Raw genomic sequence first — 19,099 nt, forward strand, 5'->3', positions numbered from 1 at the left:
CATGTGTAGGTAACTTAGGTATTAGTATTTAAATTTAATTTTCTTTCAGCTCAGTGATGATGTTATTTCAAAAAGAAGCAAGGCCCTGGGAAAAGGGAAAAGAAGAGGTGAGGAAGGTTTGAAGTACAGTGTCATAAAAATGTTTTTCTTGGATATATCTGAGTGTACTGGAGCCCTCATAAAGGAAACATTTGATTTCAGCAAGCTTTGAGTTCAACATTATGAAAAATATACATTGCCTAACATGTTAAAGCCTCCATCAGTTGGAGAGCAATGGTAAGAGAATGTTGATTAAACAGTGGCTCCAATGTTTGCAGGTGATGGAAGGTGAGAGTATGATTTAAGCATAATTTACTGCTATTTTTTTGTGCAGTGATAGGAAAGAAAGCATCTGTTTGTGTAAATCACACTTAAATAGTGGTTTGTTGTTGTTTTTTCTTTAAACTTTGGAAACTAGGTGAAAGATTTAAATATGTATGGATGAAGACATTCATTCCAGACCAGACTCAGTCAATACACAAATAATTTATAGCCCAAGACCTCATAAAAGTACAACAGAAATGTTTTCTCACACAGACAAGCAAACGTGTGTATGAATTTAATATTTTTGTAGGAGAAACATAACACTGTACAAGCGTGTGTGATTCATTAGAGTGTGTTTATCCTGGATGTTGCCAAGTGTATTCTTTTTATATTTCAAACAGATGCAGTATTGAATAGCTGAAGTAAACTCTGACAAATGGAGAGAATGCAAAATTTTAATATTTACAGGAAAGGTCATTCTACTTTGTTAATGCTATTCATGTAAGAGAAAAAAAATATCTTTATTGATGTAATAACTTCAGAATGGGGCTTTGGAAAACCTTCATGATGTAAATGTTATTTAGTGATCCAAAATACATCCTAAAGTATTATCATTTAAACTGCTTATTCTGACAGTGGGAGATATTTTGCAGGAACCTGTCTAAAATGAAAGATATTTCACTTACTACTCTTAAGTCTTACGAAAGTGTAACTTGCAGTTTTGCTTTTCCAGTTTCATTTCTTTATCACGGAAAAAACTTAATTACTTTAACACATGTTCAACTACTCTGACATATTATTGAGATAAAAGTCATCTACTTAGTCATTTTCCTAGCATTCAGAAATGCTTTTCTTGAATGGAGTTCTCAGCAGCAGTATTTTACTGTGAGATTATATTCAGTTCTTTCTATTTCCACAGACAAACTTGTTAGAAATCACTTTTTTTCCAGATGTTGCTTTGTATTTGTCTTTGGGATTTTGCAGTGAGTATAAGGAAGACCTGAGGTTTTAATTCTTCTCTGACAGTAATTGGCATTTTCTCTATCCAGTTCCTGGATAAGTGAAATAATGGAGGAGAAAGAAGGGAGGATTCTTTTTAAGCTTCAGAAACCAAACTGTTGGTTTAGTATTGTTTTTCCATTTTTATATTTCTAGGAAAGGGCAGTGAAAAAGACACTAGCACTTCAGTCTGTTTCCACGAACTCATTTATCAGTTGGCCTCAAGTACCACCCGTATCTGTGCAATCAGACTGAAGTCCTTCTGTATTGAACAGGAATGTAAACACAGCAGAAGCAAAAATATCACAACCAGTATGACTTATTTAATGTGATGCCTTTCCGTGTAGAACTCAAATATTATTTCCAGAATTCTGAACAAAGAGTCTGATTTCTTGAATAGTGCAAGTTCCAAAAATTTCAGATGCCCACCTTCTGATAATAATTGTAACACTTACCTTGCTTGCATCTGCACATACACCTGCCTTTGAAATAATGGAAAGGTTTCAGAGCCCATGGCCTGCTTCCCATGAGAGGGGAATAAGCAAGGACACCTCCAGTGTGGAAAGGAATCAGCAGGAGGTCTGCATGTGACCTTGACCCTAGCAGACCCCAATAGCTGCAAGGGATAAGTGTGTTTTATGTTTTATGTCAGAGGGCCTCTTCAGTTGCTGTGAGTCCCTGGGTACACTTGGGTTCTGTCCAGTTCTGTCAGGACCAGAATCTGATCCCAGTGATGGGAGGGGAAGCACCTTACTTGTGGATGCTGCAGAGTGTGTGCTGGTTAGCTGGGCCATAGGTTAAAACAGATTAAGGTAAACTAAAAGTAAAAGTATTGTTTGTAGTATCTAAATATAATAATGTAATCACATATTTGTAAAACATGGGTGAAGAAATGAAACTAAATCTGTACTTAGTCTACTTACACAAGCATAAATCTACTTATTGTGAGATAAATACATGGTTCCATTGTAGCAGTTGAGGTCTTGGGCTTTGTGAAATTATCCTTGGCAAACTCTGCTGCTAAAGAGAGTCTGACTGGGATTGCCACATAATTCACATTCAGTCACCCTTTTCTGGGGATACACTTGAATATTTCTCTTGAGGGGAATGTAGTAGCTTTTGAACGTGGTCTTCCATTTCAAGACTTCTGGGATGTCAGAAGAAATTTATTGTCTCACTCCAAAACTCATTTTATTCCTCCTTTATTCAGAGCTCAGTTTTGCAATTCTTTGTAATTAACTTAATGCTTATTTCTCTTCCTCAGATACAGAAGTGTTTGTCCCACTTAAACTAGGAATTATGTCCTGTGAACAGCACTGCTTCAGTGAGCAACAGAACTCTCTTTCCTCCAGTAAATCACTGGCATATCTATCACTTCACCTTACATTCAGCATTGCTCTAAATGTTAACAATGCAAAGGAAACAAACATTTGAGTAGGATAAATGTCTATGGTTCATTACTGGCTGCTGAGTGGTTATTACCCACATGGAGTGATGGCTGTTTAGGGGTGGTTGTTTAGGGGTGGTTTGTCTTTGTTAGAGAAGCTTTCTCTAACAAAACTGTGGTCTGAATTAGGCTGAATGTTGCTCTGAAGGTGATTACCCCTCTTGTGGCATCAACAGCACACTGATTTAATGTTCAATTTGTTGATGTGTGTTGACCATCAGATCCTTTTCAGGTTGATTGCGGTCTAATAAGCAGCCTTCCTCTTTATTTTTGTGCAGTGTCCTTTATTAAATTATATTCTAATTTTGTTCAGAATCTTTTTCTTTCTTGGTCATGGCCATTTTTGTTCCCAACTTGTGGCCTGTTGGTGGCCCTTCCCAACTCCATGTTGTCTGTGGAAGGAAGAACCATCTCTCTTGTTCCAGTCTCTGGGAGAGCGACTGATATATGGGATAGGAACAAACTGTGAACATGTCATGTGGAGCCTCTCTTCATATATCTTTATTTTGGCTAGGAATTCTTAACAGTTGTGCTCTGGGTATTCTCTTTGTATTAGACTGCATTGCTTAAGGACATTCAGTAACTGAAGTTAAAATAGGGTTAAGTATATCCAGACATGCTATTTATAGTGTCGTTCTTGGCATTTCTCCTTGCTGAGCTGAATTCCTCTGATCTTCCTGAATGTGTTATAGTGATTTGTATCTTACTCCTTCAGCAGTGAAACAGGGCTAGAAACACTTAGGTGTGTGTTATGTGTGATAACACAAATTTTGGGTAGGTCTGTCTGCAGTTAGGCTTTCAGCCCTTGGGGGAGCTTTATGACAATTCTTCTACAGCAAATTAGTTGAAACTACATGAAAAATGTGTCTTTTAAATGTGTTTGAGTCCCGTTAGAGAAGGATGCCTCATGCATTTTCTGCTCCATCCTTTATGGATCATGTGCATGTGATTATGTTGGTTCCCTCCACTTTTCTCTCAGCAAGGCTTCTTTTCTCCACCTACAAATCTGCTGTGCAGACAGAAGAGGTCTTCCCTTCAAGTAACAGGTTCTTGGCAAATAACACCTTATGCAAACAACCTTGGCTGCTGGGAGTGATAATAGTAAATACTCCTGAAGTGAGAGTGTTGTAAAAATGTATGAAGAAAATTGAAAATATGGTTACATGGCAATTTGACCATAATTTGATCTCAGAAAATATATGTGAAGGTACAGTTGGAGGAAAATTGCACTTTTCTCTTTTAGAGTGCTAGGCAAAGCTTTGTCAAAAGGTCATTGATAGCTTTTTGTATCTCCTATGCATCTAGAGTCTCTCTGAATGGTTTACAGCTTTTGCAGAAACCTTTTTCAGTGTAAAAAATTGCTGCTTATAATTTGGGAGTTGAAAAATTACTTCCAGAAATTGTTCATTTTATTAGCTTTAGAGGGACCAGAATAAGCTGGAAAATTGAGTTTGTGGCTGAAAACCTGGAGGGTTTGAGTCCTAGTGCTTTTATTACAGTCTATGTATAGTTGGCTGTTTATGAAGCTGTTATTGATGTATTCCAGAATGTTGTTTATTTCTCCCAAGAATGGCTTTCATTCTGTGTATGAATCTAGAGTAATTCACCTCTCATAAAAATATCAAGCTGTGTCCTATTTCTCTGATTTTTTGAATGTCTGAAATTTTCGTAGTGTTTCAGTGACTCTTGCCTGTAGAAAACACATGGGACCACACAGATCAGTAATTCATTGAATGAGGAGTGACCAATGTTTCTCTGGTTTGTGCTCTCTGTAAGCTGATTTCTCTGTCTGGAATGATTAAAATAGTGGGTGTGATTGTAAATGGAACATGAAGGATCTGGTTTGTTTTCAGATTTTTTTTCTGTTCCCTTCTTGAATTATTTCATGGTATCGAGTTAAGAGAACTGACACCACGGGTGGGATGAGTTGCCTTAAAAGAGATGACTGAACAGTCCAGCAAAAATGTTTAAAATATGCAGTCTGATGCCAATCAGGGTTTTTGGGACAGGAAGGAAAAAAATACTTTTCAGAGTTTGATAGACATGTGGAAGCTCTAAGCCTTATGAAATTTGAGTGCTTAAGCAGCAGACTGCTCTTCAGTACTTCTAACATCCTTTCCCACCCCTAGGAAAAGGTGTATGCAACTTTTAAGTATAAATTTCAGGACAAATATCCTGACTTTCTTGTTTCTTGAAACCACACCTGCCATATGCAGCAGCCTTTTATGGTAGTGTGAGGAATGAGACAACTCTTTGTAGAAATTAAAACAATTTATTAAAACAGAAAAAATTGAAAAATTGCAAAAAAACTAACAAAATATAAAAATTTGGGATCCAAGTGGCTCAAAAGGTATGCCCCAGGAGCGCAGGGATTCAGGAACTTAGGCTTAAGGCAGCTCTGAACCTCAGGTAGAGGAAAGAAAAAAAAACTTGCAGTCTAGGCTGGTCAAAAAGAAATCTATTTCTAAAAGCCCCTAGAAAGGGGTAGGTTTCTCCAGCACTGCCTTAGCAAGCTGGAGAGGAAGGGAGAATGAGAGAGAGAGATGGGCGTGTCTGCTTTTCTCCCTTTTATAGCTTTTGCTCCGCCCACAGTCCGCCCACAGCCCACCCCTTTGGTTCAAGGTGATTGGTGTTTTCCCCTTGACAGACCACCTCTGTCCACCAATGGCTCCTCCTGGTCAGAGGGGTGATATTAGTTGAGATAAGGGTCATGTGCTTATGGGGGCTGGGCTGTTTGTTGCAGCTGGGGTTTTTAAAATCTGCCTTGAAACCAAGATACAAGTAAAACAAAAAAATACATCCAACACATCTTAAAACACTTGTAAAGGTATACAGTAAACACAGGAAGACCATAAAAACTTGATTAGTGTACCTGGACTGATGGACTGATTTTAACATTCAATTTAAAAATATTAAGCTCAAATTAATTAAAGCACTTAATATGCAAAGACCAAGCACAAATAGGGATTTCATGTATGACAGTAGTTACTTAGGAACTTAGTTCTTCCTCCTAAACACAGGTCTGATGTATCTTTCCAGCTCTTTGGAGCTGTTGTATTTTTGGTATTTCCTATTTTAAGTGGTCTTAGAAGTACTAATTGAAGTAGAGAAAAATGTTGGAATAAGATTTTTGTCTACTGAATAAATTCTCATATTTTTGCTCAAAAATTTTGCTCATTTTATCATTCCAGCTGAGCTTTTTGCTTAGACTGCCTTTTTTTTGTTCATCTTTTGAAATTTAGCATTGAAGGTAGAGGAGGAAGGATTCTGACTGGTTTTTAAAAGGGATTTGCAATCCCAAATCACTTAGCCGTTTGTTGATAATCTGACTGATAGCCTGCCTTTTTTCTTGTGTATTGTGAAGGATGCTGTTGTATCATTTTGCAGGGTACTGCTTTTGTTCTCTGCATTAGAACTGTTAAATGCTATCTACATAGTAATTGGCAATGAAAAAATATGAAATTGATTGTAATGGCTATTGCTTAACTACTTTTTACAGTTTAATTTTTTAAAGAAAAAATAGATAAGTATGCCATTAAGATCTCTGATCACATTAAATGTGCTTTTGAGTCAGAATCTGTGATTCTGTAATATGGTATGACAAAAATATATTTCAGGCTTATACCTTTTTTTCCATATTCTTCATATTTACTTGTGAAACACTGCAATTCAAGTAAGCACAGTTTTGGTAGTTTTCATGTGTCTTTGGCTCATCTTGCTGTAGTTCAGCTCTTTGAGGAATCTTAGGATTGGTAATAAGACAAATGTCAAGGTGGGTGGCAAAAAATTGTAAATTAAAAGCAGCAAGACTATCTGAAACTAATTTAAAATGTATAGTCAGAAACAACTGCAGTGCCAGGTAGTTAATAACACTTATAGGATGATAGAAATGTAAGAAATGCCATGCTGAGTCAGAACAGTTTAGCATGTAATTCTGCATTGTCACCCCAACATCCAGAAATATTCTTCAGAATAGTGTGTGAGCTCTACAGTGCTCAGCTCTGTAGTTGTATTAAGGATGTCAGAGGATAAAATGTTGTCTATTTCCTTTACTGTCTGTTCATTCATCTTTTGATCATCTGTTTGAATAAATTCTTTCTGGCCTTCTGGTGCTGTCTGCCTCCACAATCAAGTGACAAGTTCCAGAAGTTCACTACTGATGTGTAGTACCCTTTTAACCTCCCATGAACTGATGTCCTGCTAGATTTCATGTGTGGATTAGTGAACCACAGTTCAGAATTCGCACCAGCTAAATGGACATGGGGATCCTAAACTACAGCATGCAGTGTTCTTGCTGATTAGTTAGGGCTTAGACTTAGTGGCCAGTTTGCTGAAAGGAAATCAATGTCACATCTACTCAAGTCTTACTATGTGTATGTGCATCTCTATTATATTCATTTTGCTTTCCTTGTAGCACTGCTTCTTTTAAAGCCAGGTAGCCTAAATATGATAGTGCTGATCCATTGAGGGTAATTTTATAATAGTACATCAAACATAGCAGATTTCCACTTGGATGCTTGCAGTTTGTTTCTCATAGACTTATAAAGACTGTTGGGTTCACTTGGGAACTGTAAGTACTCAACTCCTGTAATGCCTTTAAAATGACAAGATCTATTTGAGCAGGCAGGAATCAAATTATGAGCCAAGAGTGAAAAAGCAAATCTTATAAAAGCCTATTGGACAGATGGCTGACATGAACTACTTAAACCTCAAAACTTGATTTATTTATTGAATTTTAGGATCTTGGCCTGTTTTAAATTAATTAGCATTTGTTGTTTCTATTGTTGTTTCTATTTCTCTGTGACAGGCTGTGTAAATTAACAATACTTAACGATTTAAGCTGCCAATTTTACTTGTAATATTTTTAAATTGTTAAGACTAAAGGAAATTGGGAGTGTATGACCTGAGACCAAAGAAGAAAGGCTTATTTGTGGAATTGGTCAGGATATTTCCATTTTTGTATGTGCAGCAACAATAGGATATAGCTGCTGATTGCCTATTTTGAGTGCTGTAGCAGAAACAAGCAAAAACAGAACAAGCAATTCTCATGCTGGCTCCTCTGAGTAGTGGCCTTAAGCTATAAATTAAATTATTTGTATAATTAATAAGCATAATAAGTGATAACTATAACAGAATCATAGTGTGGGTAAGGTTGGAAGGCACCTCTATGGGGCCATCTGGTCCAACCTCCCTGCTCAAGCACGGTCATTCTAGAACATATGGCACAGAATTGAATCCAGATGGTTCTTGAATATCTCCAGTGAGGGAGACTCTACAACCTCTCTGGGTAATCTGTTCCAGTACTTGGTCACCTGCACAGTAAAAAAGTTCTTCCTTATATTTAGGTGGAACTTCCTGTGCATAAGTTTCTGCCCATTGCTTCTTGTCCTGTTGCTTGGCACCACTGAGAAGCCTGGCTCCAACCTCTGACACTGTCCCTTTAGATACTGATAGATAATGATGAGGTCCCCTCTCAGTTGTCTCTTCTCCAGACTGAAGAGGCCCAGCTCCCTCTGCCTTTCCTCATGAGAGGGATGCTCCAGTCATCTCATCAACTTTGTTGTCCTCCACTGGACCCACTCCAGGAGTTCCATGGCTCTCTTGTACTGAGAAGCCCAGAATTGGACTCCAGATGTGACCTCACCAAAACTGAGTAGAGGGGCAGGATCACCTCCCTTGGCCTGTTGGCAATGCTCTTCTTAATGCACCCCAGGATACCATTGGCCTTCTTGGCCACAATGACACTGCTGGTTCATAGACAGCCTGTTGTCCACTAGGACCCCCAGGTCCATCTCTGCCTTTCCAGCAAGTCAGTCCCCAGCCTGTAGTAGAGCCTGGGGTTACTCTTCCCCAGGTACAGGACCCTGCGCTTGCCACCTTTGTTGAATTTCAGAAGGTCCTTCTCTACCCATCCCTCCACTCTGTTGAGGTCCTTCTGAAGGGCTGCACAGCCCCCTGGGGTATCAGCCACTCCTCCAGCTTTGTGTCATCAGTGAACTTGCTGAGGAGGCCTCTATCCCTTTATCCAAGTTATTGAGGAATAAGTTAAACAATACAGGGCCCACTAGTGAACCTTGGGGGACACCACTAGTGGCAGGCTTCCAGCCAGACCCCTTGCCACTGATCACGACCCTCTGGGATGTGTCCTTCAGTCAGTTCTCAATCCACCTCACCGTATGTGGGCATGAATGATTGAGGGAAGAGGTGGAGGAGGTCTGATTGGAAAGATGGGAAGGGTTGTTCTGGGGAATAAAATTACTGCAGAATTATAGATCTTCAACCAAGTAATTGCCAAAAGACAGGACTATTAGATCTACGCAGAAATGAGATGTTGGATCGACCATGCCTATTTTCCCTCTGTGTATGGCTATGAGAGTAACAGCCCAATACCTGTCTTGCAGGGAGGTGACTATTTTAGCTTTAAACAGCTAGTTTAAAGACTCACCTGCCAAAAGACTTTCAAATTCACCTTCAACATACCTCTTTTGCTCTCTGGAAGCAGTTTGGAGTGACATCTGTAGGACCCCAAAAACTTGCTTGACAAGACTTAAAAGGTTTTTTATGTACTCTGACTTAGATTCATGGGAAGAATACTGACAAGATATTCTCAAGAGCCCAAGACAATAAAAAAACTTTACTGGCAACTTTGGAAAATCAGAGAACTTTGACAAAAGTTTAGAGCAGCATTCAATCAACATAAAAGCAACTTCTCAAAGTATTAACTTGGCAAACTCCAATCCCATCTAATTTTAAGTTACTCAAAACTATGAGAAGAGGGAATTAGTAGAAGAATGAGAAGAGAAGAGAAGAAAATATTCAGAAAAAACAATTATAGCTACCACTCCTGGTTCCAGCGGTGTTCAGCTGATAGAAATTCCAAGAAGAGGTAGCATCAAGACATGTGCTCAATGCATGTCCTGGCTTAAATACCCTTTGGCCACAGTGGGACTTCTGGTCATCTGGCCACTCTGGGGCTAGAATGGAGCTCCAGAGGTGAGTGTGGAGCATTGCCTCTGATGTGCCAGGGGTTGGCAGCCACTGCAGGGCTGCAATACAGGCCTGGGGGTGTGTGGGGTGTTCCGGGCAGGGCATCGCCTCACCAAAGGCAAGCCTGACCTCTCCCTTCCCACACACACGTGCTTGAAATGTTTCGAGCCAGCAATTCTTCCAGTCTTATAACATCTTTGCATAGAGAGCCACACTGGTTCCATAGTCTTGATTGGACTGTTACTCAACAATTTGTTAATTATCAAGTGTGGTTTTATTTCTTTACCTATGGTGTATTCTCCTACCTCTGAAGTCCATTCTAATTAATTTTATATACAAAAGATTTATAGCTGTCTTGTTTTCAGCTGTTGCATCTCCACTTTGAACAAAGTCATCTACTCAAAGATTTCTCATTGAGCTGGTGTCTGTGACACAGTTTTTCCATGCCTACTTTACTTCCTTTCATCAAAAATCTGTTTTAGTCTGTCTGTAACATCAGCTCCTGCATCAGCATTGACTTGATTTAAATGTAAATTTAAATTTTCTGTTCCTTTTTTCTTCTGCTCTTGCCCATGTCCAGAACTTGGCTGCCAGGCTGCATGTCTCCCTTACCCTGTATCTTGTACTTCTGAGCTGAGACTAGCTTTCCCTTTTTCTTGACCCATAAAATTTTAAGAAAGCTTATAAAATGAAAGAGCCAAAACAATCTGTGTTCGGGAATCTGACCATGTCAAGGTGTATGTGCATGGTGCAGCCCCCACAGTGCTCTCCCAAGGTTGATGTGTGGCCTTGTGTGATTCCTCCTCCTGTGCTTTGTGTCTGCAGCAGGACAGAAGTACTCTGGACAGCCCTGCCAAAGTGCTGCCAAGGGCTCCATCGGCATCAGCCTGGATTAAACAGGCACTGTTAAATCTCTGCTGGTGCAGAAAGGGGAAAGCTTCACAATAGTTGAAAAGGAAAACCTGGGAAATAGCTCTGAGGAGAGGAGGTGTTAAAACCAGGGACAGTTTGGGGAAGGGTGGAGGAGTTATTTGTGGGAGAGTATTTCCCTGCGCAGAGGAAATCTGACAGACGTGAGGATGTATACTGGCAGAGGACATGGAAAAGGGGCTAGTGGAAAGTTGAGTCTTTTCAGATTGACAGTCGGTCTGCTGTGAGTTTCCAAAGTAAGCTGTGGGATGTGGTAAAATATGTAAAAAAATCTACACCAGCTTAGGATTTTGAGTTAATTCAAAGTTTATTTTTAGGCGAGGAAGCTGTGCTCTTGACTCCTGGTTTTATTTATTTAGGATTTAATTGCTTGTTAAATTTGACTTGTAGCCACAGCTGATACTTTAATGTCAATTTTGTGTTAGTACCTGCATAGAATGAGCTTCTTTGCAAGAGGTACAATTTTTTGTGGAGAGGGAAAATGATGATAAAAATAAACTCTTCTACTAAAACTGTGGTTTAAGTGTGAAAGAGAAAATATGACATATGTGAAATTCTAACTTCAGTCATTAGGCTTTTGTTTGGCAATTAGATTGAATGAATAGAAAGAATAAATTTTGCTGTCAGCAAATTCAGAATCAACCACTTCTATGATTTGTGGTGTTCCTTGCTTCGGGTAATTGCATCTTGAAATACTGCATTTCCTTCTCTTCTGAAGTCAGTACATCAGGAAAAAACTTCAAAGCATCAAGCTGAGAGATTTTTGTGAACAGTGATTACAGCATTTTTTTTGTACAGCAGGATAACTTCTCCCTTTGGATTCAGACATAATGTTCTGGAGTGCCTGGTATTTGTGAATATTTCTATATGGAATATCAACAGTGCTGTGGAAGAGATTTAATTTTACCCAAAGGTTTAAAAATCAGAGGCCAGAAAACATTTTAATCTTTATATTGTTCTGAAAATCCATTTCAACTTCAGAAATGGCCCCCTGCTTGGTATAATAGGACTTAAAAAGGGAATTAAAGTTTATGGAGCATGTATAAATCTTCATGTGGCACAGCTGGTAGGAATAACCTCCATAAGAACACCCAGGGAAGTGCTTTATACTGTGGATGGGGAACTTAGGGCTCTATGTACAGGGTAACAGCAGTGCCATCTCATCATACAGACCACTGGTTCATTCAACTTTGATTTAATTTGATTTCTTTTTCTTAAATAATTTTTCTCTGCCACTTGCCTGGTTTGTTATGCTGACAAAACAAGTGTTACTATTTGTGGCTATTCTACAGCCCTGAATGCACACCTGTTTCAATACTGTTTTAGGGCAGGGTATCAAAGACACCATCCCTCGGGTACCACTGATAGTGTTGAGGCTGCTGGCTGGTGTGACAGTGGCAGAGAGTAGCTCATATTAGGGCTATATTTTCTACGTAGTGCTTAATTCTCTTGGTTTGTGGTTAGAGCCTTTCCTGGGATCTATGGTGTGACCATTAGTAACAAAGGCAAGGAGATACCACATTGCTAACTGGGTTTGCTGCTGCCTCTCTGCCACTCTCTCTGCACGGCCTAGATGGGAAAATTAGATTGTCTTGCTGAAGCCAACCCTGCTTTTCAACCATGGTCTTAGGTGAGGTTACTGCCCCAGCTGTTTGCCTCGCTTTTGCAGCACAGACATCTGAGCCACTTGACAGTCAAGTCCTCAACCGCTGCAGTTTAGAGCATATGGTTGAAGCTAAATTGTTGCCAGTTTTGGATTGCTTAAAGACACTGCACAGTGAACCATGGCAGTTTAGGAAATGAGTGATGAGCAGTTCAGATGTCCAGGCAGTGTCAACAGCTGAGACCAGTAGCTTCATCTCATCCATCAGGTCACTGAGTACCAATACTGAGTGATGTGAATACCTCCCAGTGTGCTCATGGTGCACAGAAATAGCAGGTTACACCAGCTTTACAGGATTTAAGCATTGGCTCTGAATGTCTTCTTTTTTCACCTGTAACTACTAATTAAAAAAAAATTCTTAATAAACCTATGCTGATTTATCATAATTGCATCTATAAATCCATTTCTAATGACAGTCCCTTCCCTAAGGCCACATTAGTCAGTATAAACTCAGACTGATATGTAGAACAATTATTTTTTTCCAAACTCAAAGTGTAAAAAATTTATGATGTTGCTTTAACAAGGCCCACTGAGATTTGGGATTATATATCTAAACCCTTATTGAAGACAAAAACTTTCCTATGTTTAGCCATGCAGAGCAAAGCTGCTCCTCAGACAGCACTTTAAAAATGAAGAGAATTTGATAAACATAGAATTGAAATAATAGACAAAGGTATGAGGGATCTTCCCTCTGGATTAGTTTACTGCAAAGCCACAGTTAGTATTAACGAATACAAAATGTAGATTGGAGTGGTAGCAGCTCTTGAATTTTAAGGCCATTTCACTATACTAGGAACCAGCAGTGGAAAACTTTAGCATTGTTAGAAGAAAACTACTTGCAACACTGAAGAAAAAGCAGACGATGAAGGATACACATCATTCCCTAGCAGGAGGATTAATTCTCCTGTACAATTAATCTGATTTCTTAGTCTCACTCTTTGGCGCCCAAATCTCAGTTCTTATCTCTAAGAGGTAGTTTTTACTCAGGTATGCCACTGTTGCAACCTCAGTTTAGTATCCCTCTACTTCCTTCTCCTGGGAAACTCTAAAAGGAGAATTAGGTGGAATGTATTTCATGAGATACTATATGTTCAACTCCCTCTTGTTTTCTTTGAGTAGTTAGGAAATTAAACTGTTTCCGCAGGCTTGGAAAAGAAAAATCTGATGTAACATTAGACCATTTAATTAAATTATAAAAATTGAACCTAATATTTTTAGGAAGGATACTTTACAGGAGGCCACAGTGCAGTTGGCAGAAAGTTTTAAGTTCCACACTTTCAAAGCACAGAGTTGCTTTAGGCATTTTCACTCCTTTTGTAAATCTGAGCAATCTGTGTATCCAGAAACTTAAATGCATTCTTTGTCTCTCTCAAGAAACTAGGTGTTCTCCCTTTGTAAGGCTTATAAATTGATAAATATGTACACCATTTCATTCAGCCTTCCTTTGGGTAAATTTCTGCCATTTTAATTTTCAGTGTTTGCTGTTTTGAATTAAGCTTTGCTTCTGATTTCCTTTTGCCAAATCTGTAACACTGCTCTTCTGCCAGCATTCCAGAGTTAGCAAGTGATTTCCATTCTGTAGATCATTCAGAGGCACAACCGGAGTGTCGGACACGATGATGTTTTAATGTCCTGAAACTGAGTTAATTGCTTCTGTAGACATATGCAGATAGATCCTGTTGTGCATGGTATTCTGTCCTCAGCCTGAAATTACTACACACCACAACAAAAGTTTGTAACACTGCATACTTGCCGTGATTCCTTAAGGGTGTAAGTTTTTCTGGTAAAGGTAAATTTTACGCTGTCAGTGTCAGAAGCCTTATCTGGAATAGATATGCTGCTTCTTCCTTGCAATGGTCTCCATTCGTCAAGCCCTTCTTATAAACTAGCTCTGACAAGGTGTTCAGTGAGGTCACTCTGAAAGTATTTAGATTCACTGGCAGTCCATACAGGGCAGTCTACAGGTAACTGAGCTGCACAGTCCCAGAAAACCTTGAAGAAAAAATGCAAGCCTGAATGTGGTTGGGCCTGGTATTACTGTTTTTACAAGCAGTGACACTGAGTATTGTATGACACAATGCAGACACATAGGTATTCTAGATTAATGATTAAGCTACAGATGCTGATCTTTAAGCAGCATCTGCATGTATTTTTACACTGTGTAGATCCAACAGGAATATGTAATGTCTCCTATGCCCCAGATAATGATGTTTTGTTTCAATAAGTGATGGGAACACTGTCTTGGAACATCATTGTATTCACCTTGCTTAGTATAGAATGATTTAGTCTGGGTACAAAGTTCTTTTTTTAAGGATGCAGAGTTAGTAAAATAATCTTTAAATCTGAGGAAACACCAAACCATTATTGTCCATCTCTTGAATTGTTTTGCTGTTGTGGGGTCTTTTTTTGCTTTTTCTGCAGCATCTGTGAGGTTTGAGATTTTGTTAATAATGAGTATTGTAGTTGGGCACACATGACAGAGTTGCTGCTACTCTGTAGATACTTCAGTCAGAGTTACCAGTTTAGAAATCGTTTGGTAGCTGTTTTAGGCAAGCAAACCAGGTATTTTTGGACTGACTTCAGTAATGCCTCAGTGAATGAAGGAGGACTTCAAACAAATGAAACTAGAAAACAAGTCGATCACAGATGAAACTGGGAGCTGAAATAACTCAAAATAATTCTTGACATTGCATTTGTGATGCTTAGAATTATTATAAGAGATCAAGAATAGAAAGTACATTTTTTTTAAATTTTGGACATTGTATACCAATTTCTTTTGAAATAGATATACCAATAAAATTCCTTGCTAAGGTACTGCAGCTTGGTTCACTGCCTCTATTTTCATTACGAGAAATTCTACTTCTCTTTGAAAGCTAAATTATCTTTACAGTCTCCAGCTTTAAATTTTTTTTATCCCCTTGCTCTTAGAATAATTTGGTCATCTGAGAATTGATTGACTGAAGTGAATTAAATGCCATTTCAAATTACATAGGTCTTGTCTTTCTTAAGCATCTGACCCTCAGTGGGTTTGGGCATACTGCTCATGAGGTTTCTGGAACCTTTTGTACTGAACCAGTTCAAGAATTTAGCTTTTGTATTTAATCTGCCTTGCCACTGTTTAGAATGATAGTTTTGGATTTTTTGATTGGCTCTTTATCAACCTTTCATATTTTATATGGTGAAAAATTATTCTCAGGTACTGAACATAGCATTTGTACATAGGGAAACTTTCTGTGAAAGGGCCCTTGTATTTGTGATAGGATACCTGACACCACGTTTTTTATGTTCACCAATATAGCGCCTCACTTTGATGATTTTTAAATAAAGATTATAGGTCCATGGAGAGATGTAAAGGCACTTTCAGGAGAGTAGTGTTACTGATAACATCTGGACATACAAAAGTTTAGACATGCCAATCTTTTTGGAAAAGATATTTGTGTCTTCCCCCTGAGTCTCCTATTTTATGATTGGAGTTTCCAACCTTGGGAGGGGGAGGAGGAAGGAAAGAGTCTGTAAAATCATTCCTGTGTGAGAGTTTTGTGGAAGTGTAGCCCAGAGATACAGCAGAGATATTTTGAGTTTTCTCTAGTCCTTCTACCTAGTGTCATGATGCCTGGAAGGGCTGAGAGACAACCTGTTGTCTCAGCCTTCAGGTGGGAAGCTCAGCTGCACACAGGACATGCTGGCTAATGTGCAGACAGTGAGGAGAAAGGTGCTCTGCATTTATGACCCATCACTAGCGTCCCTTGATAAGATTCTGTAGGTTCTTGAGGTTGGTTTGTGGAAAAAATACACTGAGGCAAATATGGTTTATTTCTCTGGGAAAATGAAGTGTTTGTGACAGTACTTGGACTTGGTGGTGCTAGGTTAACAGTTGGACTGCATGATCTTAGAGGTCTTTTCCAATCTAAATGATGCTGTGTTTTTATATTTTCTGTCTGTCTTGCCAGTTACCTCCACCCTTCTTCTCCTGCCCTGATTTTTAAGCACATTTGCTTTATTTGGACAGTTTTGGAGATAAACCTTCTGACTTATACTTTCCCCACAATGCCTGTAAAGCTAGAGGAATACATTGTTAATGCTCTTGATGAGAAAGACTACAGGTTGACAATGACAGCTGCAAGAAGAGTCTGCTGAGGAAGGCAGCCGGTCCAGCAGACATCACTAGTCCCATGAGCAGGCTTCCTTAAAATTGGATCAATCTTTTAAGGGTGAGCTGTCTGGAATTACTTTGCATTTACTAGGGTAACCATATTGATGTCAGCAGCTGTCAGAAGGAGCTTTTACACAGTACTTTGTTTTTCTACAGCTCTGCTATGCACTTCTACCTTTCAGGAAATGAGCATTATTAGAAGAGGCATACACCCATTTGCTAGGGCAAGTGGCCTTTATATACCCTTATATACATATCCAAAGTGTTGAAAGGTTAAAAAAAGAGATGTAACTTGAGAATTCAAGTACTTGGTTCATACATGCTGGGAAGAGAGGCTTTTTACTTTGGTGGTGTTTCCCTGCAAGTAAGGTGGCACCAGTCAGGCTGTTAGCATAGGTCAGTAGCACACTGCTGTGTCCTCTGCATCCATCCCAAGCACAGTAGTCTACAGTTATTGTCATACATTAGGGAAATTATGAACCATCTGTTCTAATTTCGAGCAAGATGTATCCAGGAAGGAATCAAGAGGTGCTTAAGGTGAAGAAAAGTATTTTAAGAAGCATTCAAAGCTATGCCTTCATTCTGAGCTGTATAGGCATATTCAAGAAAACTGCGTTCTAGAGTCATAGTACTACTGTTGCTACTGCCATCCTCCACTATAGTGAATTATCAGCAGTGATCTGGCTACAGCAGTCTGATCTTTACTGTTTTCAGAAAAGTTACTTTAATTCTTTCCACCTGGGATGCAGTAAGACATGAAAAGAAATGCAGCTTAAAGCCTTAGCACAACCATGAAAGTGAAGAAGGTTATTCTAAAGCATTGGCTGTGCAATTTTTATGAGAGTAATTTGCTTCTCCTTTTAGTGGGACCACATTGCTTTGCTGCTGAGAAGTCAGCAATTACATTGTACTTTGGAGCTGCACCAGCAATTCTGCATAGTGTGGATGTTGAAGAGCAGTCACAGCAGACTTTAGGCAGTGCTCAGCAAGAGCCACTCCTGTGCTTTTCTTGGTTTTGTAGGAAAACTAAATTAATGTGGATTCTACTCTTGCACCCAGGTAGGCAAGAATTATGTAGGAATTTTTAAAAAGTAGTTTAAAAATATATATATAGTGACAGAATTCACTGTCTGACATGTTTTCTTACTATTACGTGTAGATATGTTTGACATCATAGGCCCAGCAGGAGCTGTTTTCTCCATGAGCTTGTATCCCTCAGTCAGATGCTCTAAAACAGAACTTCACTGTCACTGATGAAAATTTGCAGCAGTTTTCTGCTTTTACAGGTTTAGCTTTTGCCGTAAACTGTTGATCTTGTAGGTGAATGAAGAAAGAATGTCTCTCTCCATAGACAATTGTTGCTATGTGTTGGCTCTGTGGATAGATCTGCTGCTTCCATATCTTTATGGACTGGGGTTTTGCCGGTACAACATATTCTGGGACATACCCAGCAGGTTTGGGATTTTATATCCAAGGTCAGTTCCCACGAAATTAAAATCACTTTTTCTCTTCATTCTTTGATGATCCTTCTTCTGCTTACCTGGTGCTGAAACTAAATAGAGATGACAATGTCTTAGTTGTACTCACGGACCATCTGTGCATAGTTTGAGAACTGTCGTGAATTTTAAATTTAGTACATTTGCAAGTGTTTGTGGTCCCATGTATCTAGGTGTCCCATTGGACATAAGTCTGCTTTAGACATTGTTGCTGGATTTAGGTTTCCATACATTTGTTTTAGATCTTATGAATCTTCAACTTAGAGGTTTCAGAATAGATGAACACCTGCTAATCCTTCTGTGATGTTTAAGCTTTATTTCAGTGATTTTTGCAGCTGAAATTCTGTTTTGTCTTCAACAGAGACTGTACAGTTGGTGCTGTTTTGCAATGGAATGGAAATATTTTATGGGTGATAAGAGTTTGCAACTTAAAATTAATGCTTTTGAAATTGCATAGCAGCCAGATGGAGAAGGGAAGGCAATGTAGAAAAGCAGTTGGTGAACACCCAAAAATCTTTAGTCTGGAGAAGTATGTTGGGCATTACTTTGAAATTACATACTCCAAAGCAAAGTTACTCCTGGACAGGATTAAAATGTCAAGATTTCTTGCTATGCAAAAAGCTGCAGTATGTTGAGATAGCTTTCTGTGCTTCAGAGGAATAATCTACCTGTAAACAACCTTGTTCATCTGTGTTGTCACAGTATACTAACACAGTTGTTTGGTTTTCTGCTTTTGCTCTTTACCCTTTGAGAAAAAAAGAATTGAATTCTGTGGACTGTTCAGAGACTTTATTGTGCAAATAGCATTTCTTAATAACTATACCAAAACCAATGTAGTTACATTTAAGTTAATATAGGGCAGTTGAGTCTACTAAAAATGTTCATTGGAGTGAAGCAGAAGGAAAATAATTTGGGCTTTGCTTTACATTTTGAAATAGGCAGCTTTTACTTCTCTTTCTGACTTCCCTTAAATAGCTTACAATGATCAAAGCATGTCAAGAAATTGTAAAATAATTTCCAGTGCATTAATAAAATTAATGTCATTGATATTCATATGTAGTTGTTTAATGCAAACAAAATTATTTAATCCACTGGCTTTTAATGTACCTTTTGGCATGAGT

At 38.8% G+C, this 19,099-nt stretch overlaps 1 protein-coding gene across 7 annotated transcripts in view; it reads left to right on the forward strand.

Moving 5' to 3' along the window:
• The window catches only part of UBE3D (ubiquitin protein ligase E3D), a 97,014-nt gene that overhangs the window by 21,003 nt on the left and 56,912 nt on the right, over positions 1-19,099 (forward strand). Inside the window, exons 9-10 of one of the 7 annotated variants that reach the window (XM_069011255.1) lie at positions 50-107; positions 2,567-2,817. The exons of 5 other annotated variants lie outside the window; for them this stretch is intronic. In XM_069011255.1, the coding sequence (XP_068867356.1) occupies positions 50-107; positions 2,567-2,596 (88 nt within the window). In that variant the 3' untranslated portion in view covers positions 2,597-2,817. Of the gene's footprint in view, positions 1-49; positions 940-2,566; positions 2,818-19,099 lie in introns of those variants that run through there. One more of the 7 variants, XM_069011256.1, reaches the window with a different exon arrangement.

The sequence above is a fragment of the Aphelocoma coerulescens genome, chromosome 3, assembly GCF_041296385.1.
Source record: "Aphelocoma coerulescens isolate FSJ_1873_10779 chromosome 3, UR_Acoe_1.0, whole genome shotgun sequence".
NCBI lineage: Eukaryota > Metazoa > Chordata > Aves > Passeriformes > Corvidae > Aphelocoma > Aphelocoma coerulescens.